At 40.3% G+C, this 27191-nt stretch overlaps 1 protein-coding gene across 3 annotated transcripts in view; it reads right to left on the bottom strand.

The window, feature by feature from the left end:
* Nucleotides 1–26817, bottom strand: part of dnmt1 (DNA (cytosine-5-)-methyltransferase 1) — a 102816-nt gene extending 75999 nt beyond the window's left edge. For 2 of the 3 annotated variants that reach the window (XM_069927422.1, XM_069927423.1), the window contains exons 1-16: nt 26621–26804; nt 17263–17302; nt 15879–15986; nt 13931–14183; nt 13476–13551; nt 11424–11502; nt 10031–10071; nt 8480–8537; nt 7256–7339; nt 5688–5800; nt 5290–5408; nt 3325–3417; nt 2908–3059; nt 1933–2120; nt 1025–1202; nt 446–543 (exon numbers count right to left, since the gene is read on the bottom strand). In XM_069927422.1, coding sequence (XP_069783523.1) covers nt 446–543; nt 1025–1202; nt 1933–2120; nt 2908–3059; nt 3325–3417; nt 5290–5408; nt 5688–5800; nt 7256–7339; nt 8480–8537; nt 10031–10071; nt 11424–11502; nt 13476–13551; nt 13931–14183; nt 15879–15986; nt 17263–17302; nt 26621–26679 — 1739 coding nt within the window. In that variant the 5' untranslated portion in view covers nt 26680–26804. Of the gene's footprint in view, nt 1–445; nt 544–1024; nt 1203–1932; nt 2121–2907; nt 3060–3324; nt 3418–5289; nt 5409–5687; nt 5801–7255; nt 7340–8479; nt 8538–10030; nt 10072–11423; nt 11503–13475; nt 13552–13930; nt 14184–15878; nt 15987–17262; nt 17303–26620 lie in introns of all 3 variants that reach the window. The other variant, XM_069927424.1, reaches the window with a different exon arrangement.
* Between the last annotated feature and the right edge of the window lie 374 nt (nt 26818–27191).

Raw genomic sequence — 27191 nt, 5'->3', positions numbered from 1 at the left:
TGTACAACATGTACTTGAAGCGGAGCAATGATCTTTAAATGAAGGATTTACCATTCACCAGGTGTCCCGTCCACTTGTTCAGTGGACAGGTTCACCTCTGGTACACCTACGCCCACCCCTCCTCTCATAGCCCTAACTCTTATTTTTTTCCTCCATCAACAAATCAGTGAAGTGCAAGAATAGAATCCTTGCCAGTGGATTCAGTTCGCAGACTGCCAATTTCTTCCGACTTTTGGTACATTCAAACAACAAAGTATACTTGACAGGCAGAAGCAACTTCATCAGTGCTGGTTCTTGTTTCGTTATGTTGAGCAAATCATTAATAGTTTTTATTAATCACCATTAACTAATGTCAAAGTAACAATAAAATTTTAGGCAGAAATTTTTTTCCTGTATTCATGCTACAAAATTATAATATTCTATAATGAAACAGGATTAATTTTACCTTCTTTGTAAGCAGGCTTGTTTGCTACGACCCACACCCCCAAACTTCACCATGTCTTTACAAGCTTTGCACTTCCCACAGTCAGGCTGTTGACAAACCTATATCACACAATTAAAAAGAAAATGCTTGATGGTGGAGCAAAGAATAAAAAGGGTCCACTCCCCTTAATCCTTCAGGAGAGAAACAGCCTCATAGGTCAGCATCATATATTACACCAATAGGCACTTTCAGGTGGCCAGAATACCCGACTGTAAAGCCGCTTATTGTACTCCAATGTGGCTGTCAGGTGGCCACCTGAAAGTGGAGAACCCGGCCAGAACCCTCCTCCTCTAGGTACAATCTCCGGCTCAGAGAATCCCCCGTTGCAACTGAAAGTAGCAGTGGGACTACGGCCACAGGAGCTGGCGTTCGTTCGGCATGTTCAGGTGACAGAAAGGCGTCTTCTCCGTGGCCACCTGAACGTCCCAGCTGCACTCCTGCAGCTGCGTCTGCTGGCGCATTATCTCTGCGTCCGAGCACCTGAAAGCGGCTAATGGAAAGAGCGCCCCCAGTCACGCCATTGATTTACGTAACACATACCTCACACACTCCACAGCGTTGCCGTTTTGAACCATTCTCTTTGTCATTCTGATCAATTTCCTCAGAGAAGAAAGTATCAAAAATCTGATAAACCAATTTGGTGGTAGTGGCTTTAGTAGGCCCCTTATCTTTATCAATCTTGGTAGGGTGACGTATAGCTTGTCGTCTTGCTGCCCGTCTTAAAAAAAAACAGCCAAATTGAAGGTAAACTTTAAAGGCTCATGCATCCGAGAGCTCTCTTTAATCTAAAATACTCATGGGGTGACAGATAAAGCTATTATACACAAATAGACGATGAAGTGATGCTCTTTTGAAGAGCATAATGGGAAGAACATGTTCTTATGTCATATATTACATCAGCTGTGCCAATGACAAAAAAAAATTAAGGATAGCAATTTCAAAATGATTCTATCAATGTAGACCCAATGAGGTCAGCCAGCTCATCAGAACACACCCTTTATTCACACTCAATCATTAGGAGATGGAAGAAAGATAGGAAGGGTGGAGTCCTGAATTTTGTATGGATCATCTTATTTCTCTACAGCCAGTGACTGTTTTGGCCAGGTTTGAGTAGCCCAAAATATCAACTATTTTAGGTCTTAAAATGCATCCAAAAAAATCTCTAAAACTTCTCTCTCACACTTCTATCCAAAACGATGGCAGTTAGCGTAGCGGTTACAGTGCCAGTGACTTGGTTTCGAATCCAGTGCTGTCTGTAAGGAGTTTGTATGTTCTTTCTGATTCTGCATGGGTTTTCTCCGGGCACTCTGTTTCCCCCACCCCCCATCCTTTAAACATATGTGTTTTGTAAGGCGGCACGGGTTTGTGGGCCGGAAGACCTGTTACTGTGTTGTATGTCTTAATTTAAAATTAACTTTAAAGTGTAAATTTAAATTCAAAGTACTTACCTTTTCCCAAGGGTGACACCTGCCAGTTTGATCAGATCTCTCATACAGGGAGTTATAATGATTGGCTGTTCGTCAACATCACCAGCCTCATCATAACTCTCCACTTGCTCTACAACAAACTGAGCGTGTCTCAGCAGCGAATCCTCAGTGAAGCGAGTGAAACTCAGCCCGGCAGGAGGTACTGTTGTCTGTCACAAAAACAGATTGTAGTTAAAGCTAAAACTGTCCAAGTCGGCACCATTTTAAAGCCTCGACTAAAGATTTTGCAGAATGCTGAACACGAAGATCCCTGGTTATATTACTGGCTGATTATCCAGAGCAAAAAAAGTGGTTTTGAAACTTCAATGTTTAAAACTGAAGGGTTGGCTCAGATGGGTTTGCTTGTTTGGAATGGAAGGTATATTTAATGCAGACGGAGGGGGGGAGTTGGCGTAGCAGTTAGTGCAATGCCTTTAGAGCGCCAGCAATCAGAACTGGATCTGGTCTGCGTGGGGTTTCTCAGGGGGCTCCGGTTTCCTGCCACCCTTCAAAAATATACCAGGGTGTAGGTTAATGGGATGTAAATTGGGCAGCAAAGACTCGTAGGGCTGAAATGGCCTGTTACCGTGCTGTATGTCTAAATTTAAAAAAAAATTAACTACAGAAATCTAGGTACAGTGCACAAGGAAAGACCATTTTAGGAGAAGAGATCAATAGCTTGAGGACATGGACTAATGATAATGGAACTGAAGGAGAGTAAGAAAACATATTTAAACAAAAAAAAAATCAGGAGTCTTCAAATCAGCATCTAAAATGGCTATAGGAAGCAAAATTCCTCACCTATTTGGATAAGCCCTTCATGAGCTAAAACACAGGAGTAAAGAACTGAGCAGCATCAGTTCTTGATGGATGACAGTTCACGAAGGAGATGTTTACAAAAGGTCCAGAAGCATACTTTTGAGCTGCAGGTGTTGTAGAAATTAAATTAGTACTTACCTCTATCTTGTTTAGCAAGTCTTCATAAGTAGAATCAGGATTATTCTGCAGAAACTCAATGACAATTTTACTTATGTGGATTTTCTCTTGCATTACAGCAAAGATGGTGGCATATTCATCACTAGGATCCATCAATATATAATCAGCAAATGCTAGGATTGAAAAAAAACATTTCTACATCACCAGCGCCATTACTAAAAGAGAGCAGATGCTTGGCTCTCAACATCCATTAGTGCTAGATCTGCAGAGCCCCATCTCGCAATTTGCAGCTGAATCTTGCGAAGCCAAACTACTGTGCTAGAAATGTCTTATTTTTAGAATCGGTCACCCAATATCAACACCACACAACTCAAAAACACACACGTTAGATCAGAAACAAAACCAATGCTTTAATAGTTCTACAAAATGTTTTCTTACCTGTTGTAAACCCGATCAAAGCCTTTTCTCCACCATCAAAACCAGTTATCCACCAGGCATTTATAGGTCCTAGTTTTTTAGCTCTGACCCCACCTGTTTAAAAGAAAACAAAAAAACATCAAGTCCTCACTACAACCCACAAAGTCTCCACAAAAAGCAAACACTCTACTAAAGCCAAGACTGAATACAATCCAGAAACAGCTAATAAAATGTACCGATGGAGAGCAGCACATGAAAATAGTTATACTGAACGAATCACCAAATTTCACCAGCACTAAAAGACAACATTTACTGGGGTTACTGTCAACATCTCAGTCAGATACAAGGGCAATTTTACTATTGAACAAGGTTACTGTATTGCAGATTGTGGAGGGTCATGTGGCCTCTCCATCTGGAAACTCTGGGAATGTGGAGGGACACGTGACTTCTTCGCCTAGAACCTCGTCGGAAATTGCATCTGTTGCCAGTCAAGGCTGCACCCTGCCCACCTATTAATGCACACTTGACCAATGGCCTCTTTAATCACCTCGTGATTACCTGGCCTGGACCCTCCAGCTTACTGTTCTATAAAGTCTATTCCAGTTGTAGTTGCTCGAGCATCTGAGCCGTGCGCACGTTAAGACAAGGAATGGCAGGTAGCGTATTGTAAGCCTTGGTTGTGATAAGCCTGTATAAACAGTTGCTAGTCTCAGTAGTATGAAGTCCAATGTGACTGGATTGTACTGTGCTTGTAAGCAATTGCTGGTATCGGTAGTGTTAAGTCCGGTAGGATAGGGTTGTATTGTGTTGTGTGATTGAGAATACTTGTGTGCTATCCCTGTTGCAATCCCCTTACATGTATTTCAATAAAAGTTATTTCTGCATCCAGTCTATGTCCAGACACGCTATTCTTTGAACATTTTGCTTCCCACACATCAGTTACTTTGTGAAAAAAGCCATTATTCAAGAACAGGATGGTTGTTCCCAAAATTTGCTTGCATTTAGAGGGCAATTTGACATTGAAACAACTCTTATTAGAAAGTTCAGTGTATAATGCACAACATTGCTTTGTGGACCTAGTTTTCATTTGCACCATGCCCACCAAAATGTGACTAAACTATTGGACGATTAATCCAGAGGTTCAGACACACTCAAATCCCACTTAGACTCCCAGAATTAAAAAAGAACTGGATTGTATTAAAAACTATCTGGTTCACCACTATCCCCTTGGGGAAGGAAATCTAATATCTCTACTGAAGCCTGCCCTAAATTTGATTCCAGACCATAGCTATGTGGTTGACTATTAATTGTCCTCAGAAATGATTGAACAAGATAATGCTATAGCAAGCTACCAGGACTGTGGAAGACCCTGCACAGCACAGATTCACGAAGCAAACAGCTCATTACATTAAGGGCAAATAGAATCACGCATGGAACAACTCATCTTAGCAGTTACATCAAGATACCCACTGTGAGAACACAATAAAGACCAGGTAAAAGTCTTCCAGAGACAAGGAAACAGGTTTCAGAGCAAACATTGCAAAGAAGAATTAATGTAAACATTTCCCCCTCCTTCCCTCACCATAAAATATTCCAGGACCACAAAAAGACCTATCTGCATTATCCAACTACCTCTTTTCCTTACACTAATTGCTACTGTGAATCTTTATCTACCATTTATATTTATTATCTCATTCTGCATTGGGTTCATATAATGGTTTAATGTAGACTGCTGCAGTTGTTTTTCTCTCCCCATAGGTACCTGTTTGGCTGCGGCAAGTAAGAATTTTGGAGCACGTACATCGTATGACCACAAACTCATGATCATCTACAGCAGCTAACTAAGTAGGACTATTTTGGAAGAATATGAATTCACCATTAAAAAAAAGACGTATTTGCACTAAAGTACCAAGGGCGTCTTTACCTTATAATTCTGATTTAGGGACAGCATCATAGGGTCAGGTATCTGAAAGAAAACTTGCTCACCGTCCAGGCTCGGGCTATCATCATAGATTGGCTTCACCACACCACTGAAGTAGAGCTCCACGTTCTTTTCAATCAGGCCAGTATCAAAAGGACACAAGTGGCCTTTCCGATCATAAATACTGAAATGACAATAGTGATCATTTTTTATTAGCCAGTTTATTAAAAAGATAATAAAGCTACATTTTATTTTAAATGAATATAATTCACTGATATTCCTTGGGTTACTGAGCCATTAACTGGTGCACAAGGAAACATTACTCACAGTACATTGAATAATGCAGTTTTATTATTTAAAAAATCCACCTCACTCATTCAGTAAAATTTAATTTCAAGGTGGTGTGAGATTATCCTACTGGGTGAATTTTGAGTGTTATCCCACAGCGACCACCCCGACTGACCTGAAGAAGGTGACTTTATGTTGAGGCAAGTCATCATAACTTTCAAACCCTTCATCATTTGTTCCTTCAAACAGTGAAAGACGCTCATCAGTCAACATCTCAGGCTCTTCTAACTGTTGAAACACAGATTTTCCAAGGCATTAAATTCTTTTCCATCAATTCAGTGGACACACACCATCATCCAGACTAGCGGTTAGCACAACAGCTTTACAGCGCCAGCGATTGGGACCAGACCAGTGTTCAAGTCCTGCTCTGTCTGTAAGGGGTTTATATGTTCTCCCCGTCTCTGTGTGGGTTTTTCTGAGACCTCCGGTTTCACCCCACCATTCAAAAACATACCAGGGACATAGTTTAATGGGGTGTAAACTGGGTGACACGGTCATGAGCTGAAATGGCCCGTTACCATACTGTATGTCTTTTAAAAAAAATCACTCATAGCCACAAACATAGATCATGTAAGCAACTGTCCTTCTCAATACTAAAAGCCTGCTGCATGTTTCTCTCCAGAAGCATAATTATGCATTTATATAATACTTTTAACACAGAGGTGTTATACAAGAGAGTTGTGAGGGGAGTGGGGGAGAGGTAGAAATGAAGAAGTTTAGAGACAGAATTCCAGAGCTTAGAGTCTGCAGCCAAATTAAATTGACTGATAATTAAGAAGGCATAATTAAGAGGGACAGGAAGGTTATGGGAACATTGAAATGCAGGGATTAGAATTGTCTGCGCCCAAGCAGAAACCAATATAGGTCATTGAGCACACAGATCTATGGGACAGAGTGCAAATAGGACATGGTCAACAGCTGAGCATGACCTCAAATTTTTCAAGCCCAAACAAATGGGAAGGTTTTCAACAGATGCTAGAGAGCAGACAACAAAATATAAATTGGGATGCCTCAACCATATGTCCTACTAACCACCCCATTTTTAGTCTATTAAGGTATAGATCAGTTCTGATATAAGTGAATGGCTAAACAAACTCAAAGTACTTGCTCCTGTTTTTCCCCCCACTGTGTTCTATCAGCAAGGTGTTAGAGCTAATGATAGCTAATTCGAAGATGTTCAACTATTCCTCTATTCTTCTGGTATCCAGCACCTATAGGGATTGGTAAATGCTAGATAAGTGAATTTCTGGTTGCCTGAGATTGCATGGTGCAGGATTGGTAAATTATTTTAAACTTCTGTATTTTTGACCATTTATTTTCTGCAACTTTTTATCCCAATTGCTTGAGGCTGCCAGTTTCTTGAATTCCAGAAAACAAAGGTTTTACTGTATAGTATTTACATCTCAAACAGTTGAATCCAATTTTAACCAGTCAATTCGAAAAAAATTTTCTCCGTCACCAGGATCTATAACTTGCCTTAAAGCGGCTCAAAGATCTATTGCAGATTACTTCCTGGTGATTCTTGATAGAAAATGTCTGCATGTGGACATCAGACAATGGTAAACTGCAGCTTTCCAAAGAAGAACATTTTCTTGCTATTTGGGAGTCAAACAAGAATGCAGTAGAACAGTCCGGATCGTTTTAGGCAACCAGGTGAGAAGCGTCAAGTTAAAAACTACTCACTGCATCATCAGGATCTCCTTGGAAGTATTTGAGATCTTGGTCGTCCAAGAACTGCTTGCAATCTGTGCACTTGGGAGGTGGTGTCTGCAAAAATCAACAATGTGAAGATAAGAAATAGAAGTAGACCTCATGTCTTCCCTGTCATTCAGTAAGTTCATGGCTGACTTCTTACTTCAGAACTGATTTCAAATCACTCAATACCACTGACACAGTAATTCCTCATTTTATGATAGAAACAAAAGTGCACTCCTGGAAGATGCAAAATGTTATTAATTGAAAAGGCTAGGAGAAAACCATTATGGTTATTTCAGTTCAATTCTTTCCGGTGCACAGCTATCAGCTTATTCTTTGTTTTAAGGAAAGGCTTTGTTAATGAAAGGGAGACCCAATGAATTGATGGCATGAGTGAAAAACTGAGATGAAGTACTTAATGCAAAAATCTATCAATTCACATCTTGTACATATTCAGCGAGATAATGAAACCTAGGTCTAGAAAAACATGACACTGCTATATGACCCATTCAGGAATCCTGACAATTCAGCTCACCAGGTGACCTTTGAAATTTCCAGTTTCTGCCTTGCCAATTCACTTATGTAGTGTGATGGCCATGCTCCCTAGAACCTTTTCTGATTGTTTCCCTCACTCCTTTGAAACTTATTGAGTTCACTGAAATATTACTGTGCACTATCCTTCCAAAAAAAGTCAAAACCACGTTGAAGTATTAGTCTACCGCACCAGATTTAGTGTTTTATTGTATTTCTGTACAAATTTCACCTCAATAGATGGTATAAAGGCAGTTAGGAAGAAAACAGTATGCTGGTCTTTACTGCAGGGGATTTACTTTCCTGCCTCAATATAAAGGACCTCGGTAACACCCATCTAGATTGCACCCAATGAAAGGATGCATCTCCAATTGATGTAGCGCAGCAAAGATTTACTGCACCAACAATTGGAATGGTAGGCTTTATGTAAAGGGAGAAAACAAGCACATTGAGCCTAGCGCTGAGAAGAATAAGGGCAATCTAAGTGATTAGAGAAATAGGCTAAATGAGCTGAACTTGCGCCTCCTGTTCCAAAAGAATATCAGAAGCAAAGCACATCTTCCGACATTGCACCAATTTTTAACAAGGCACTATCTTTTTAAAATTATTAAATTGAGCTTCACCTTATCCCAAAAGCTCAATGGTTTTCTTGTGTTCTCAACCCATCTCTGATCTACTCACCTTAGGAGTTTGTTCACTTTTAAGCTTGCAAACAGAGTCCTCGGTCCCACTGAACAACCTGCAAAACAAATCTTTCTATAAATGATGTAAAATTCCCCACAATGATCATTCTACCATTAATACAAGTGTTATCCCTTTTACTGCAGAGCAAAATGACTAATATTTAAGGATCAACTTTAATTAAGGCCAGAACTTTGGCTTAAAACATCGACTATTCCTCCCACAGATGATGCTCAACTCAAGAGTGCCTCCAGCAGTTTGTGTTTAGCTACAAACTCCAGCATCTGCAGCCTCCAGTCTCTCTCCGGGATACCATGTCAGCTGCTGTCAAATCCATCTCTACTTTTCACCACCCTATTCTCACCTAAAACACTCTACCCCCATCTCTTCCATTTACCACTGGAGAAAAATATTGCTTACAAATTCCCAATAACCCTGTTTTAGATCCTCTTTTTATAATACTGTACCTCATTGACAATTCCTCATCTCCCTGTTACCTTGTCACTTCTCCAGCTGATCCCTTCCCATCAAGATCTTCTGACCTGACACTTTACAGCTCCCATTTGAATAATTTCAGATTATCAGCAGTTCCAGACTTCGATTACATTTCCAGCAATTACCAATTACATTGGACAATGAAAATTTTGCTTCCTGAACACTTTTCTATGTATTTTATGAATTTTGACTGATCACAGAAATCTCCTTAAAAATTTCCTATCATGTACCTTTTTTATAAAGATACAACCTACTTTTGTAATTTCCTGTCATATTTTAAGTCTACTACAAAACCATGAAGTGCAAAATGTCACTAAAAATTCATTTTCTGCATTTGCACTTGGTCTTCTCTTCTGATCTCGGTGCCACCAGTGACAGACATGGTGAAAGGTTTCACCAGGACATTGGGGCCATGGAAAAGCAGTATCAGAGCAACTGGACACTGACACGAAAGATATCCGATACTGAGTATAAATGAAAATCAACGGCAAAACATTCATAGGTCAAGTTGAACTAACGCAATGTGTCAGCGTCATGATGTGACCAAACCTGCTAAATTCAATCAAAGTTCATGTAATGTTTCTCTAACTTCCTACGTGATACAGCAAATCTGAAATTAGCTTTGTGTTCAGCTTGGAGTTATCGATAATAACCAATTTTTAAAAAAGATTGCTGTTCAGTGTTATTGTTCCTCCTAATATTTAAATTATAGTCACCCCTGCTTGTGCCCCTCCAGAAACAGTTTGTGCTAGTCTTCCCCATGCAACAAATTGGTTAGTTCATCTCCGTTTTCATTTGTCTCTGCAACTGGACACTATCCCAGGACACTCCATATTTTCTTCAAGCTCATTCTCAAAACTTCAACAGTTCTGTCCCCAACTTGTCCACATTCTGATATATGGGCAATCAACCCAATACATCAATTCTGTTTCTTTCTGTAAACGCTGACTAATTATTTTGTTTTATTTCAGAACATGTGACTACAATAAACTCAAAGACAATGTACAAATTTTAATTCTTAATGCATTATAAACTGACAAAACAATAAAAACTCACTTTTCTTCGGATTCAACTTTAATTTTCTTTTCATCCTGCACCTAAAAACAGAAAACACCCCAAAATATTACAAATTGCAATAAATTTTTACATTTATATTTGATTAATAAAGGACGAGGCGAAACTTTCAAATTTCATCTTAGAATCTGGGTCGTTCTATACGCTGAGTATAGCGACAGTGAGGTCTCAACACTGCCGCCATCTTTCTGCTGGCTCCGACACAATATCGTGCACGCCCCATTAGTTATTTGTGAAGTCCTCTGCGGGGTCCATCCGCCCTGTCCGATTGCTGTCAGCCTGTACAGCTTTTTAACGGCGTGTTACAGGAGCCGACAGAGGTTTATTTTAAAATATTCAGTAAAATTGAAATCTCGACGTGGTCATTTGCTATTAAAATATTGATTTGTTTTCAAAAGCAACCATTGCTCAGCAGTAAGTGCCAGGTTTGGAGTTGTCTTATGGAGAGGGTATCGCTCAAAATCAGCAATGTAGGTGGAAATTCCGGGTTGTCTTATACACGAGTCACCCCCATACAACAGCATTATATGGTATAAAAGCAGGCAATTTTGATCACAGAAAAAGAGATCTCATTTATGTTACATGCCAAATAGGACATTTTAACAGCAACTCCTTAAACACATAGCTAACTTGTTGAACACTGAAGGCAAGTTGGTCTTGGAAGATGAGATTTAATTAAATGTTTAACAATGTGCTGCAAACCCTCTATCAAATTTGTTTGCACTCCACTCTCAGTTTTCATTTCATTTAAAATAATTCTACCCAGCTTACTTCTAGCTGAATCTAGTAGTTATAGAGAATTTTCTAAATGAGCACCAAAGAAAAAGGGAGAAATATACTTTGTGCGGTAATGCTGCACTTAAGATTTAAATGAACATTTTTTAGTAACAAAAATATACTGCTTTCCAAAATAATGGGCATTCTTGTGTACACCAAATATTCACCAATAGCAAAGGAATAGTATCAACTTTCACAAAGTTGGTTTAACATTGGGAAGGCCTTCGAAACCAGAGCTAATGAATTACTATTCACATCTAAAAGCAATGAGTGGCAAAATACTAAACCTTACAGGCCAATTTGCTGAGATTAAATTGTTAATTGTGCTCAGTAACTGATCTGAGTTGCCGAGAGCACAATTACCAATGATCTTAAAGGATTCTCAGCGTTAACTAAGGTTTCTGTGGAAGAGCAAAGGGGAAAAATCAGGAGAAGATGCGGGTATGATTTTACTCAGAAACACGGCCAACATCCAACCCTCTTCAGTCTATCTCTGCATCATGGCTTTCCAGGAAGTCTGCAGGCAAGGAATGAAGGATAGATCAAAAACAAAATTAAAATTCTAGATGGGGTGCCTGTGCAAATTTAATACCATTACCTGTTCATCGTCATAATCTTCTGCCTCAACATTCTTGGATTCTTGTTCACTTAGGTCCTCTGACTTGCGTTTGTTTGCTCTATAATGAAACATTATTGAAAACCCATATTTACACCTTTAATTTATGCGCTTCATTCTGCGCATTTCTTATTGATTGACATAATCGGAAACCACTGGGAGAGCACTTATTGGATCAGCTTGGTGCTGAACTGAATGGCCGTCAAAGATAGTTCAGTAGGATGCGAGTCGCATTTACCAGATTGGGCAAGCAAAGCAGTTTTCTTTCCCTGAAGGACCTATGGTAACCACATGGATTTTATCAATGAAGTAGCGTCACGGACAGAAGTATAATTGCTATCTTTTTTAAAATTTGAGATTATTTTCTGAAACAGATTTTTATTGTTTCCAGCTATCGTGTTAGATTCATGCTTATCGTTTCAGCATTGAAGTCTACATTATTATTAGCCCAGTAACAAGAACAGTTACCATCATGTCATGACAAATAATTAACTAAATTGTCTCTGAGCATTTAAGCTTAAATACGTTAAAAATCAGATTTTCTTCACCAAGATCAACTGGAACTAAATGTTATCACCTTCTAACATCAACCCTTTCCAGCCTGGAACGGTATTCCTGAAGTTTTCCATTACAGTATTCTCACAGTAACTGACTCATTTCTAAACGTCGATGAACAACAGACTGGCATTTACTAATCTTGGATGCACCTTCAAAGGCACATGGTCTTCAAAATATAATTACAGTGGTGAACAATATCCATAGGGACTGAATTTCTGTTTTCATTTCATACATTTCAGAGGTGATAACTAGCAAAACTGCGTATTTTCCACGAAAGAAACATTTTAAAAGATGCATCAATATTTGTACCCTATCATAAATTGCAGCTAGGTTAATAATTATATAATTCCTGTACATTCAAATTCATCCAGTGTCACTTATATTTTTATGAATTTGTTCTCCCCACCCCCTAAAATCAAGTAATCTGATAAACTACTGTGTGTTCAAAGGAAATTAGTCAGAAAACTATATCATTGTAAAAGTTGAAACCTTCAAGCAAAATGAACAAATGACATTACAAAATATTGCCAGAAATTTTAAAGTCAGAAAAAATACAAGAAATTTGTTATACAGTGCAACTCCGATTATCCAAAATGGTTGGGACCAGGCCTATTTCAGATAAATGATATTTTTGGATAACAGCCCGGTAGCAACAGCAGATCACTTGTAACAGTGTTTAAACAACAAGGGAAGGCTTTTTAAGCATGAAATAATGTTTAATTCTCACCAAATACAACCTGAACAAAATAAATCCAAACCAAAAACTAGAAATTCTACTCAGAGGATTTTACAAAATGTGACGTCAGTTCGGCTCTGGAAAAAAATTCGGATAACTGAGGATTTCTGATCTCCTCATTTATCTGAATTTTTTGGAGGCGAAATGATACAATTTCAGCTTCAAAATTTTTCAGATAAATGAAGATTTTTGATTTTTCTGAAATACTCAAAAAAAAATTCAGAGCTGAACAGACGACACTCCCAGGTGCAAAACATCATTTGGGTCACCGAAGACTTCGGATATAGTGTTTAAAAAAAAATTCAAGTCACATAAAAAAAATGGAAATTACTGAACTCCACCAAACTAGTATACACATTGGCAAAGTTTCTCTTTCATAAAATTAGTTTTTATACAACCTTGTTTTCCAAATGATCAGCTAGTTTTATAAGTAAAGAAAACACTACCTTAAAAAAAAATTCAAACACTGAATTCAAACCCGTTTTCCTTCTGTTCAATGGAGCAGTTATTTTGTTTTACCTTAATTGAAAATAAGGGTTCAGATCATTCAGCAAACTGGTCAAACTTGCAATTCACAGCAAAAGCTGGAAATCAATAATACAAAATAATAAACTGATCAGATAATGGCAGCAAGTAAAAATCCAGTTACCAATTCACTGGAGTTTTCCTGTTCTTAGCATCACCATAATCCACTGCTACTGCCCTGCGATCGGTCAACCAAGAACAATCAAAACACTCACACTTTAGCAAACATGGATACGATTGTAGCTTGCTGCTTTACAGAGTTCCTGGTGATCCTTGGACTTCCTGATAGTCCTACAATAGATAATACAGAAACTGTTAGCAGAACTTCAAAATCACAGATATGAAGAATTTGAAAAAGATCATTAAATCCTTGCCTTAAAAAAAACCTTGCAATTATAGAACACCTCCCATAGCCAGAGAAGGCTCTAAAGTACTTTAGAGAAACTGAAGGATATCTGAATTGTAATTATTGTGATGTGGGATATCCAGCAGCTAGTTTGCAAACAACGAGGTCCCATAAAGAGTACTTTAATTAGGAACCAGCATTTTGCAATTATAATGAATGGAAGATTAACGAAGGATTCTGCACCCACAACTACAGAAACTGCAATATCATCCAGTGGAAAGGGAAGATAAGACAAATAGTACAGGTTAAAGAACTCAAACATACTTTTGTTGTCTCCATTGGATTTACTCAGTCGCTTTCCACGCCCCTTTGCTGTTGGGAAAACCACTGTTTCTGTTTCCATACTGCTCTCCTCTTGGCCGTTTGGCTCATCAATTACTCCATTGGTGTCACTTTTATCACTATCCTTGGCTCCATTTTCTGTGCAACCATTTGAATTGACACCAATTTCAGAATCTCCATTCCCCATGGAAAGCTCTTGGCTAAGCAACACTTTTACTTTGGCTAGATAACCCTCCTGGGAAGAAAAATAGTTGCATCAGGGAACACTTTCTAGGCAGTAAGCAATGACAGATTATTTGCAGAATGAAATCCAGATGTCAATAACTCAGTTTAAAAAGACCCTCCGAACTAACCCTTGTTGTCAAGTGGTTACATCGATCATCTGCAATAATAACAAACAAAAGTGTAGACTGTAGTGTAACAGTAGTCAGCAAGAGTAGAGTATTGGTGCAGGAAATAGATGCAGGGCATCTTCTTCTGCCATTGTTAAAACTTGATGACAGTAGGAAAGAAACTGTCCTTGAACTTGGAGGTTAATGGTCTCAAGCACATGCATCTTCTGCCTGACGGAAAAGGGGAGATGAGGGAAGGATCGAGTTGAGATGAGTTCTTTAATATTTCAGCAGCTCTCCTGAGACAGCAAGAGTATGGACCGTGTTAATAGAGGAGAGGTTGGATTTCATGATGGCCAGAGTGCTTTTATCACTCATGGTCAGAAAGGCTTGGTGAGTAAATACACTGCAATTACTTTCTCAGTAATTTTGACCCTATATCGCACACTTGTAACTGTTCTCAGAGAAAGGACCATAAGCACACAGGAACACCACCTGCAGATTCCCTTCTGTCACACCACATACTGACTAGGAAATATCACCATTCTTTATTCATCTCAGTTTCTAAATTCTCCCTGGCCACAGGACTATGGAAATATCTTCAGTACGTGGATTAGTGATTCGAGGTGATGCCTCACTACCACCTTCTCAAATATAGTTAAGAATAAATAACAAGGTTCTTGCAAACAATGCACTTAGACCTAATTTTAAGAAAAGCTATTCATTGCTTTTTAGAACCAGAGTCTAACGATCAAGATCCAGGTGACAGTTAACAAATGGGCTCTTCTCTATGAGCAACTCAGGGTTGGGAAATCAAAATTAACCTGCAACAATATGATTTGCAAAATGGTAATACAGTAAAACCTCGTTAGAGCGCATGAGTTGGGGTCCAAGATTTCATACCGTGTTACAGTCGAGTCGCGGAACAGATGAATACAGGTCATGATTCAGGAAGCAGGAAAACAGAACACTGTGACTCAAACCCTGTAATAAGACCTTTAAACTCCACATATTAACATACACATCTTGTAAATGAGTCATGAGAGTCCATTTTTGAGTTTTTGGCTGTTAGCCTGGCTCCTAAAATCAATGTTTGGGGTCCACAGACACCCGTACTATAAGCTATTCCGCGGATTAATGAATCGCGTTCTAACGAGGTGATTTTATAAACTGCAGTCATGCACTATTACCTTTCCCATAAATGAGAATAGGCACCACTTTTTGCAAGATAAACAGCAAGTGAAGGGCTTCATCTAGGCCAGCGGTGCTCAACCTTCCCCCCCCCACCCTCACTCAAATACCACCTTAAGTAATCCCTTACTAAACATAGAGCACCTCTGGCATCCTATGCAAGTAGGAAAAAAAGGCTGAGAACCACTGATCTAGGTAATAATCTGACTGTAGGACTGGTTAACAGGTTCCACTGTCTGCTATCTGCCAATTCTAACAATTCTTAGTTATTTAAACTTTAACGTTGTACAACTATGCTTCTGGTATCAAATTGTGGAACAAGGAGGAAAATATTTCTCTATACCCTTGGCACTGTATTCTAAAAAGACAATCAACACTAATTTAATCAGACTTCTTGACCAATTTACCTCTGAGAGCTCTTGTTTTTGAAATTTTGTTTCCAGTTCGCTGAGGTTATTCTGTGCGTCCGCTTGTAAGAAGCCATGCACTAAACTCAACTTTTCTTTCACACATTCCTGAAAGAGATTTTAATTTCAGGATTTTAACGACTTAATCAAAGCTAAGCAACATATTCCAAGCATTACGCGAGGACTAAAAGTTCCAAAAGCAAAACAGGATGATGGCGAGTTGATATTGAAGTGGGAAACAGCATTACGTAAAGCATCATACTAAAAATTCTGAGATAATGAAAGATCACAACTGCTTTGAGTGTCATTGAAATACTTTCAAGAAGAGTTGATTGATCTCCTTCCACTTAGGCTACTAATATTCAAAGTTTATACAGTAAAAACCTCAAGTAATCAGTAAAAAAGAGGAAAATAAATATTGGGTAAATAAAATTAAAATAAATAAGAATAAAAATTTTAAATTGTAAAAATAAATGTTCTCTGAAGTAACACAAACCTTTGGTGAAGATGGGAGCATATATTCAGCCAGCGGAATACCCTGGTCATGCTTTGAATAAAATGGTGTTGCCTAGGATGAAGAGCTTGAGATGCCACTCACTGTTGGGCTGATTCTCTTAAAGTGTCTCCTTATCCCTGCTTAGTAAGTCTTTATTAGTATCATATTAAGTATATCAGTTAAGCTTTATCTGTAAACGTGGGAAGGGGGAATTAATTATTTTGTTATTATTTGTCTTTCAGGCAGTTCTGTGGCTCAGATGCAGCGGTGATTAAATGTTTTCAAATAATGTGACTGAAAATAAAGTTCATGCAAGTGAAGTTTGTTCAGTGTAAGTACAGTACAGTATTTTTGTCTTTTAAACTGTTTATTCTGAATGCAGGTGTATTAGGTAGGCATTGTAAAGAAGGGGGGAGAGGGCTCTCAAGCAATCTGAAAACTAGCTTATCTGGCATCTACCAATCCAGATAGGTGCCAGATACCGGGGTTTTACTGTACAGGTACTCTTCAACTAAAATCAGTGTTCCGTTCTGACTGACAGGCCGTATCTCGAAATGGACATATGTTGGAAATGCACTGTATCCATGTAATTGTTTGTCACATATAACATGGCAGCCACCAAGGCCAGCTCTCATGAGAGGTTGTTCATCCCTGTCATAGGCGTTATTTTCCAGAGACAGACCCCTACTTTCACCATAAAAGCATGATTTTTATATATTTTTTTTGGTCATATGTATGGATGGCTGAAAGTCGCATAGGTTTTAAGTCAGGAATACTTGTACAATATATTAAAGATACTCAATTTTTTGTTTGGTGGACTGACACTACATCTGGCAGGACTCTTCTGAAAATACAGATTAGAATACAATATTTAATATTTCAACACACCTTTTCTGAGAGTCCAACTTTATCCTCAAGTGCTTGAAGCCTGAAAAAACAAGTTAACGGTTAAACTCAAGACCAAGAGCATCAGATAGACAAGAAAACCAAGAAAAAACAATCTCACGTTTAAACCATCAGGATCTCATGCCATTTCACAGGAAGCAAGAAGTTGGTGTTAAAAATGGCACAACCCATTCAACAAACCCCTCCTTTTTTGAGACAATTTATTTAGAAATTTGACATAATCTGCATAATTTTCAAACTGCCTTTGGAAATTTATCAATGGAATTAGATTCTAACAAATGGCAGCATTTTCTAAGTGGAAGACTATTGGAGTGGTTCATTTTTGAAAAACATTTGGGCATAAGAGTTTACAGTAGAAATAATTGTTAAGAATTGGAACAAAAATTAGCCATTCAACAGCAAGTCTTTCACCATTCATTTTATGGCTTCTTCAAACTTACCATGGCTGCTTATCCCTTGGATGTCTTATAAGATAAATAAAACCGGTAGAGCCTTGCAATGTTGTAACTGACCAAGGTAGATAATTTCAGATTTATCCTCCCTTTGAAGAAATGCCTCCTGACCACAAATGATGAGCAAGGTTCCAACTTTTAGCGTATGTTTCTTATCCCAAGTTATCTAACAAGAAGATACAGAACTATTTATTTCTTATATTGAACTATTTATTTTAAATAACTCAATCATCAGATTACCAAGACAAATGAGAGATGGGACTGAACAGCCTGATCTACCATGAGCTAGCAAGTATTTGCTATATCACACAATCTTATTCTAAAGAGAAATTCAGTATTTCTGTGTCAATATTCAGCAGCATGAAACAAAAATAGAAATGCTGAGAATACCCAGTTGAAGCAGCACTCTGCAGGAAGTAACTGAGTAAAAGCTGACAATGAACTTCCAAAAATAGGAAGTCTAACTTGCTTCAAGTTGAACAGGCAGATAGAATAATGGGAATGTCTGTGAAAAGGCAGACACAAGTGGTTGGTGGCTTGGCTGCGAGAGAGCAGTAACAATTTGTTACTCACAGATGGCCTGGAGATCCAAATAGAAAAAAGAAACAAGACAAATATCGGTACCCAAAATACACTTGCAGGAAATATGAAAAAAAGTGCTGAAAATTCTCAGTATGTCAGGTAGCAGAGAAAAAGGAGATATTGATATTAGATGTGGAAAACTTTTTAATCACAGCTGGCCAGTTCTGGTACATTGACCGCCTTTTGCTTCCTATAGGTGCGGAGTTTCTCCTGTACTTTCGTGTATTGCACTAGACCACACATGTCAAACTCAGGCCCGCGGGCCAAATTTGACCCATGATATAATTACATTTGGGCCACAAGATCATATCAAATATGTATTAGAGCTGGCCCGCTGACCGCCATGCCAGTATAGCGCATGCACAGCTAATATTACAAATCCCAGAATGCATTGGCGCCGGCCCGTCATCCCGCTAATCGCCCCCACCTCCTCTCTTTACTTTCATTACCATCTGCGACCTGTCGCCTAACTCACATGTAATAAACCCCTTACGAAAAACGGCCAAACGAAAGACAGAAAACAGGACTTCTCAAGACAGGTGGGAGGCAAACTCTGACCCCAGAGTTTGATGAACTTGCATCTAAGAAGAGATGCCAAGTATCTGGTTTAGACCCAGGTGCATCAGAGTAAATCACAGTGTAGCAAGCTAACCTTGGATTCATATTTTCTTTGGTTAACTTTGGACTGTTCATAGTTGAAAGATTGGATTTTCATTGAAGCAAGTTGTTATTTTTTTGACTTGTTGGCTTGTGAAAAAAAAATACATTTAAAAGGAGCTTAAAGGCTAGAGAGAAATATTATTTATTGAATATTTTATTTCTCATTTGTTAATGCTTCTTCTAGAAAGTTTAACCAAAACTATTATTAAACATTTATTTTAATAAGAAAAAGTTTAACATTACATATGTTGAAAGAAGAGAAAACATGCAGATGTTGTTGAAAATTTTCAATAAATATTTAGTTTGGCCCACGACTTAGTCCAAGTTTTTAATTTTGGCCCTCGGTGAATTTGAGTTTGACACCCCTGCACTAGACCAAAGCATCAGCAGATTTTCTTGTTTACCTCCTTTGGTGCATTTTTTACACTGGCTTTGGTTATATTCTGTACCAAGGACCTAACCTTTCAAACTCCCCGCCTAACCTTCTTCACCATTGAAGTTGCACCTTAACACCTACCTTTTTTACTATGCAATTGGTTCGCCTGCTCAAGATCTTTCCTGGTTCAATTTTGGTCTGATAACCTCATGAGTCAGTACATCAAGAACATCCAAATGCAAGTTGTTTATGTCATGCATTTTCATTTTGTTTGGAATGACATATCAGGTGCACAGAATAAGTGGTAACATAAAAACAAGTCAAGTCACTTTTATTTATCATTCATACCATGCTCACACGGTAAAGACGAGATAGCATTTCTCCAGGACCACGGAGTATATTTACATAAATATAAGTTAAACACATCAAAATATTAATGTATTACCATATTAATACTGTAACAGACTACAGTACCCTATCCCCAAATGCTTTGGGAGTTCAGGAGTCTGATGGCTTGGGGAAAAAGCTCTTGCCCAATCTGGACATAAGGGCCTGAGTGCTGCATACCTCCTATCAGATGGCAAAAGGGAGAACAGTTTAGTTGAGGGATGTGTAGATTCCTTCACAATGTTTATCGCCTTCCGCCTGCATTGAGTATTGTAGATGTCCTTCATGGTAGGAAGAGAGTCCCTATGATATTTTCCGGTGATTTTGCTATCCTCTGCTGGGTCTTGCGGCCTGAGGAGGTACAGCTTCCAAAGCAGGCGGTGATGCTCTCAATATATCCTCTTTAGAATGTAGTGAGGATGGAGGGTGGGACATGAACTTCCTCAGCTTTCACAGGAAGTAGAGGCGCTGGTGGACTTTCTTGGCTATGGAGCTTATGTTATGAGACCATGTGAGGTTCTCTGCCAAGCACTCTCCAAGGAACTTGATACTCTTGACAACCTCAATGGTAGAGCCATCAATGGAGCGTGGTCCCCCTGGGCCCTATTGAAGTCTTTTGTTTTTTTTCACGTTCAGATAAAAGTTGCTGGCTGCACACCAATCTGTTAGCTACTGCACCTCATCTCTGTACATTGACCCGTCATTCTTACCGATCAAGACTACCACGGTCGTGTCATCAGCCAACTTGATGATGTGGTTCGAGCTGTGTTGAGCTGCACAGTCATGGGTCAGCAGAGTGAACAGCAGTGGATTCAGCCCACAGCCCTGGGAGGCCCCTGTGATCAGTGTGATGGTCTTGGAGATGCTGTTACCGATCCAGACTGCCTGGGGCCTCCCCAACAGGAAGTCAAGAATCCAGTTACAGAGGAGGAGTTTAGACCCAGCAGGCTCAACTTCCTTATCAGGTTCTGTGGTGTGATTGGGTTACTGTAAAAGACCTAAAATCTGGACTGCTCGGGGATTGGGACAATCCAGATTTTTGGATTTTAGTTTCTCAGGCAGTACTTTTAAAATTCAAATTAAAGGATGAATAAAGAAGAGATGAACAGGTAAATTTTGATAGTTTATTCATTAGCAAATATAGCATGCTTCATTTATCAAAACAAACAGTTTTAAAGAAAACTGTCCACTGTGCATCTATGGCATTTACATGCACACAAAAGCCGGCTAAATTTTAAAAGTTTGAAAATTTCCAAAATGTCTGGATTCTTGGGTGGTCCAGGTTTCTGGCATCCAGATTTTTGGACTTTTACTGTATACTGAACTCAACTTGCTCAGAGGCCATTTTTCTTTTTTTTTTAAATATTTTATTTAAAATTAGAGGCCATTTTTCAATTGTCAGTAACATTGCCTGATGTTGACATTTACAAACACTGGTGCACAGAAGCTTACATCCAGTTCTGTACAAATGATAAATATACATAAAATGGAGTACAGAAAAGATTCAGAAATATTACATGGACTGGAGGTCTTGAATTATAAGGAGAGATTAGAAATGCTGGGACTGTTTTCTCTGGAGTAAATAAAACTGAAGGGTACTATGCAGGTTTATAAAACCACGAAGGGCATGAACAAGGTGAATGGTCACATGGTTATTCCCAGGATAGGTGAGTCTAAAACTAGAGAGAATAAGTTCAAGGTGAGATGAGTAAGAGTGAAAAGGGATCAGAGGGGCTTTTGTTGATATACATTGAGGGTAGTGGGTATATGGAATAAGCTGCCAGGAGGTAGTAAGGAAAACACAACTAAAGCTTTTGTAAAAAAAAACATTTAGTTAAGAACATGTTTAGGAAAGGTTTAATGAGATATGGGCCAAATGCAGGAAAATGGGATTAGCACTAATTGGCATCAAGGCCTATTGCGTATGCAATGTTTAGCACAACTTAAGGTACAAAGGCAAGGTTAAATTGCAATCCCTTATTGCATGGAACTGTGCAAGAGCTTTCTAGTGAACCGTCATTAAAAATGCAAACAGTATAAACATACTGCACCAAAGCATAAAATCAAAGAAGAAATTGTAGTGCGAAATTTCAAAGAAAATTTAAGGTAACTTTTTTTTTTATCCACAAAAAAGTTGTTTTACAAGAGGTTGAAAGGCAGATTTATTTGGATTCCATCTACAATAATCCCATTTACCTGTCTCTAGCTTTTCTATGCAAGAAAAGCATTTGTACACCACACTTCTAACTGTGCCTTTCATCCCAAAAATTCTTCACATCTGGTAAGTTTACTTTTAAAGTATGGTCATGCAGTCTTGGAGGTAAAGACAATCAAAAGGAGTCAACACCAAACTGATGATAATCTATTTATTTCCATCCAACGTAATTGAGATGTAACTATTCGGCACAGAGCATGGAATATTATAATCTATGTGGAACGCTGCTGTCGGAGAGCAGCTGCGATCATCAAGGATCCACACCACCCAGGACACACTCTGTTCTCCCTGCTGCCATCAGGAAAGAGGTCTAGGTGCCACAAGCCTCGCACCATCAGGTTCAGGAACAGCTGCTCCCCCTCCACCATCAAACTCCGCAACCACAAACTCAATCAGACTCATTCAAGGACTCTTAACTTTGCACATTATTTATTATTGAACGTTTATTGTTTCTGTATTTGCAGTGTTTACATTTCTCCTTTTTGTATATGCATCTTTTTCTTGTACAGTTTACACTATCGATTAGTAGAAATTCTGCCTGGCTTGCAGAAAAAGAATCCTAGAGTTGTATGTGATGTATATACTCGGACAATAAGTTTGAACTACGAACTTCAACTATTGGCCTAGGACTCCAGAACCTCACTTTACTTCACCATAAAACAATGGCATATTTTGCATATACCCAAGAGAAAGAGGGATTGAGTAAAATGGAGAAATGTCTTTATTCCCTACAGCATGGGAGGCTGTGGGGTGATCTTATCCTTTGGCTTGGCTTTGCGGATGAAGATTTATGGAGGGGTATGTCCACGTCTGCTGCAGGCTCGTTGGTGACTGACAAGTCCGAAGCGGGACAGGCAGGCACGGTTGCAAGGGAAAATTGGTTGGTTGGGGTTGGGTGTTGGGTTTTCCTCCTTTATCTTTTCTCAGTGAGGTGGGCTCTGCGGTCTTCTTCAAAGGAGGTTGCTGCCCGCCGAACTGTGAGGCGCTAAGATGCACGGTTGGAGGCGATATCAGCCCACTGGCGGTGGTCAATGTGGCAGGCACCAAGAGATTTCTTTAGGCAGTCCTTGTACCTCTTCTTTGGTGCACCTCTGTCTCGGTGGCCAGTGGAGAGCTTGCCATAGAATACGATCTTGGGAAGGCGATGGTCCTCCATTCTGGAGATGTGACCCACCCAGCGCAGCTGGGTCTTCAGCAGCATGGATTCGATGCTTGCGGACTCTGCCAGCTCGAGTACTTCGATGTTGGTGATGAAGTCATTCCAATGAATGTTGAGGATGGAGCGGAGACAGCGCTGATGGAAGCGTTCTAGGAGCCGTAGGTGATGCCGGTAGAGGACCCATGATTTGGGGCCGAACAGGAGCGTGGGTATGACAACGGCTCTGTACACACTGATCTTTGTGTGTTTCTTCAGGTGGTTGTTTTTCCAGACTCTTTTGTGTAGTCTTCCAAAGGCACTATTTGCCTTGGCGAGTCTGTTGCCTATTTCTTTGTCGATCTTTCCATCAGATGAAATGGTGCAGCCGAGGTAGGTAAACTGGTTGACCATTTTGAGTTCAGTGTGCCCGATGGAGATTTGGGGGGGCTGGTGGTCATGGTGGGGAGCTGGCTGATGGAGGACCTCAGTTTTCTTCAGGCTGACTTCCAGGCCAAACATTTTGGCAGTTTCCGCAAAACAGGACGTCATGCACTGGAGAGCTGGCTCTGAATGGGCAACTAAAGCGGCATCATCTGCAAAGAGTAGTTCATGGACAAGTTGCTCTTATAGAGGTTTATAAAATCACAAGAGGCATAAATAAAATCTTCTTCCTCAGGGCAAATAAATCTGGAATATGAGGATTTAGCTCTGTGGGAGGGGGGAGATTAAAGAGGGACCCAGAGGATAACATTTTCACTCTGATGGTGGCCTATCTCTGAAATGAGTTTCCAGAGGAAACTGCAGAAGTGGGCACAACTCTGACATTTAAAAGGTGGTCCGATAGAGATGGATTAAAAAAAAGGGATTAGAAGACCATGGACCAAATGCACACAAATCGGGGTAGCCCAGAATACCAACTTGGTTAGCATGGACGTCAGACATGACTCTAACTCTTTAGAGAGCAAATGAAGTATCACCTTGACGTCACATCTAAAAGAACTCATTGTTACTGCATTGACTCAATATTGCATTGGAGTGACACCCTGGACTTTTTGATTAGTATTTGTAGTGGGTTTTGAACCTACTAATTTTTTTGCATCACCTGCGATTCTTCAAGACCTACCGAGGCTTCAGTAGTGTTTTTTTTTTCACGTTCATTCAGAAACCTGCCTGCTTTTTGCTCCTATCTCAAAGGGCTCAGGCCAGAAATGTTGGTTAAATATCTTTGCCTTATGTGGATGCTGCAAGACCTGTTGAGTTCCTCCAGCATTTTTATTACAATCACAGCATCTGCAGAACTTAGTGTTTCACCCCTCATTTTGTTAAATATTCACTGTGCTGCAATACCAATAATTAATAATTGTCACCCATGGCTGGGTGGCTGTATTCTCTCACTTTTGATTTAAAAGGTATCCACATCAAAGACTTAAAACATGAAGTCCAGTTTGCCCTCAATAGAGGGACAGTCTTTCACATTAAACCACAACTATCCACTCAGCCCTGGATAATCTAGACAACAACTCATATATACGGTTGTTCTTCATCAACTGCAGCTCTGCCTTTATTCCCTCAGTGCTGGTCAACAAGCAGCAAACTCTGGGACTCCGCACCCCCCTCTGCAATTCAATCCTTGACTTCCTCATCGGAAGATCAGTCAGTACAAATTGGAAATAATATCCCATCCTCACTGATAATTAACACAGGCACACCTCAAGGATGTGTGCTTAGACAAAGCTCACCTCACTCTCCACCCATGACTGTGTGGCTATGCAAAATTCAAATGCTATCTGCAAATTTGCCAAGGACACCAGTTTTTGGCAGAATCTCAGACGGCAATAAGTGTACAGGAGGAAGAGAGATCAGCTCATTGAGTGGTGTAACAACAATCTTGTACTCACCGAGAGCAAAACCAAAGATAAAGATACATAACCAAAGTTTCTTGCTAGCCAATACGTTGGTACACTGTATATATCTTTATCTTGGCGTGCAGTTTCTCCAACATTGTTTTTACTTAGTGTGGCTGTTGGCCTTTGGAGAGTCCATCCTTGACGGTTTTTGGATGTTCTGTAGAAAATCTGCCCTCAGTTTAACTCCTGAGAGATGACACATCCAGCAATGTGGCACTCACTCAGTGCTGCACTGAGGTATTTAGACTATACTGAACTGAGTACTGGTTGAGGATGTCGAAAGGACAATTTGGTTCATACCTTGATGAAGGGCAAGCCCAAAACGTTGCTTATGTATCTTTACCTTTACTCTATAAAGTACACTTTATGACCTGCTGAGCTTTGCCAGAATTGTGTTTTCACAATGAATCATAAGCCCTTTTTCACATCAGGTAACCAGTAAATTGGTGGTTCAACGAACCAGTTCAAAATAGCGTTCTTGCCGTTCACATTGGACTGGTTCTCCATGCCCTTTCACACTCACCACCTGACACCCCAGAACAAAGGGGCGTCCATCCTCCAGTGGTGACATCCTGCATACCCCCTGTCCCTTCCACGCCGGGCAAACCAGTACACCCGGTTCATCCCCTGGGCAGTCTGACACCTGCATGCTAGTTCGCGAGCATCCACACCGGCACGTTAACCGGTAGATTGGTGGTTAATTATTGGGTTAGTGCCAGTGACATCCTGCATACCCCCTCTCCCTTTCATGCCTTACTTTGTCTTTTTCTTGCACTCTTTTTATTTACTTAGCAAGGTGATTTACAGAAATGTGATGATGGTGCAAAACAACCAGATTGGTGATGTGTTCCTGTCAACAAATTCTGATTCTTAAGACTTCTAGCAGGAATTTGATAAAGGTTATGGTGAAAAATAAAACTTCATGGGAGCTCTTTTGGACGAAACAAAGGAATAACTCAACAGCATTGGGTGGGGGGAGGTGGAATAAGGAGTACCTCCACACCATTGGGTAGGGGGGTAAAATAGGGAGTGACTCAACACCATGGGGGGGGGAATAAGGAGTAACTCAACATTGGGGGGGTGGAGAAGGAGTAACTCAACATCATTGGGTAGGGGGTAGAATAGGGAGTAACTCAACACCATGGGGGGGGAAAATAAGGAATAAAACCACTGGGTAGGGGGGTAGAATAGGGAATAACAACAGCATGGGGGGGGGAAATAAGGAGCAACTCAACATCATTGTTTGGGGGGGTGTGGGGGTGGTGGTTAAGGCAGGAGATCCTCTCTCTGGGCTCTCGTCCTGTACCACAGAGCAAGGACCCTGGGCGCCTTCCAGAGACTTGTGCGGCGGCGGGGCGGGGCAGGCGCCACGGCAATGCAACTCGGTCCCTCCTTCTCTATCCATCCTGCCCCTATAACCATTTGGCGCCAAAAAATGCTTCAGAGTTGGTGGGATCCAAAGTAAAACACGTTTACTATTAATCTCGCTCATCTCGGCCCCACCGGCTGACGGTTTAAAATCCACCCTCCTCCTCCTCCTCCTCACTCTCCCCCCGCCCCCCCCCCCAAATCCCCGGGCCAGCGGGAGGCCTTAGGACAGGGCCTCGCCGGCTCCCCACTCACCGCTTCTTCACGTCGTCGGGCAGGGCGCGACAAGCGGAATGGCGGGTCCTGCCGGGCATGTTTTTGGCGAGGAGGAGGGCGGAAGGGACCGGAGGCGAGCGTCCGGAGGACAGAGAGACGCCGCCGGAACTAACGGGCGGCTTGGCGCGAGCTCGCGGGCGAGGGGGGCGTTTGGCGCGCGGCGCGGCCGCGGGAACTCGGCAGCGGCAAGGAGGGGAGTGCGGATCCAATCACCATCCACGACCCCGCTCGGCGTCTGCAAGAACGGCCCTTATCCTCATCACTTTGCTTTATTAATGTTTCTACAGGGACGTAATGGATTTTCTTCTCTTTATGTGGAAAAAATGCGATTGTTTATAAATCATCTCTTTGCTTCCCCCCCCCCCCCCAGTTTCCCGATTTATTCCATCCCGACCAATTACTCATCCATATTGATAACGGGGGGGTGGGGAAGAGGGTTTGAATAGTTGAGCATGTTTTTACATTTGTTTATTATTTCATAGGACGTATTCTGGGTTATTTTATAGAAGTGATAACAAGGAAAAACTCGGGGAAAAGTTCACGAGAATTT

The sequence above is a fragment of the Narcine bancroftii genome, chromosome 3 (assembly GCF_036971445.1).
Source record: "Narcine bancroftii isolate sNarBan1 chromosome 3, sNarBan1.hap1, whole genome shotgun sequence".
In the NCBI taxonomy this organism is placed as follows: domain Eukaryota; kingdom Metazoa; phylum Chordata; class Chondrichthyes; order Torpediniformes; family Narcinidae; genus Narcine; species Narcine bancroftii.
Note: the sequence above shows the minus strand (reverse complement) of the source record. Positions and strands in the feature narration are given on the sequence as shown.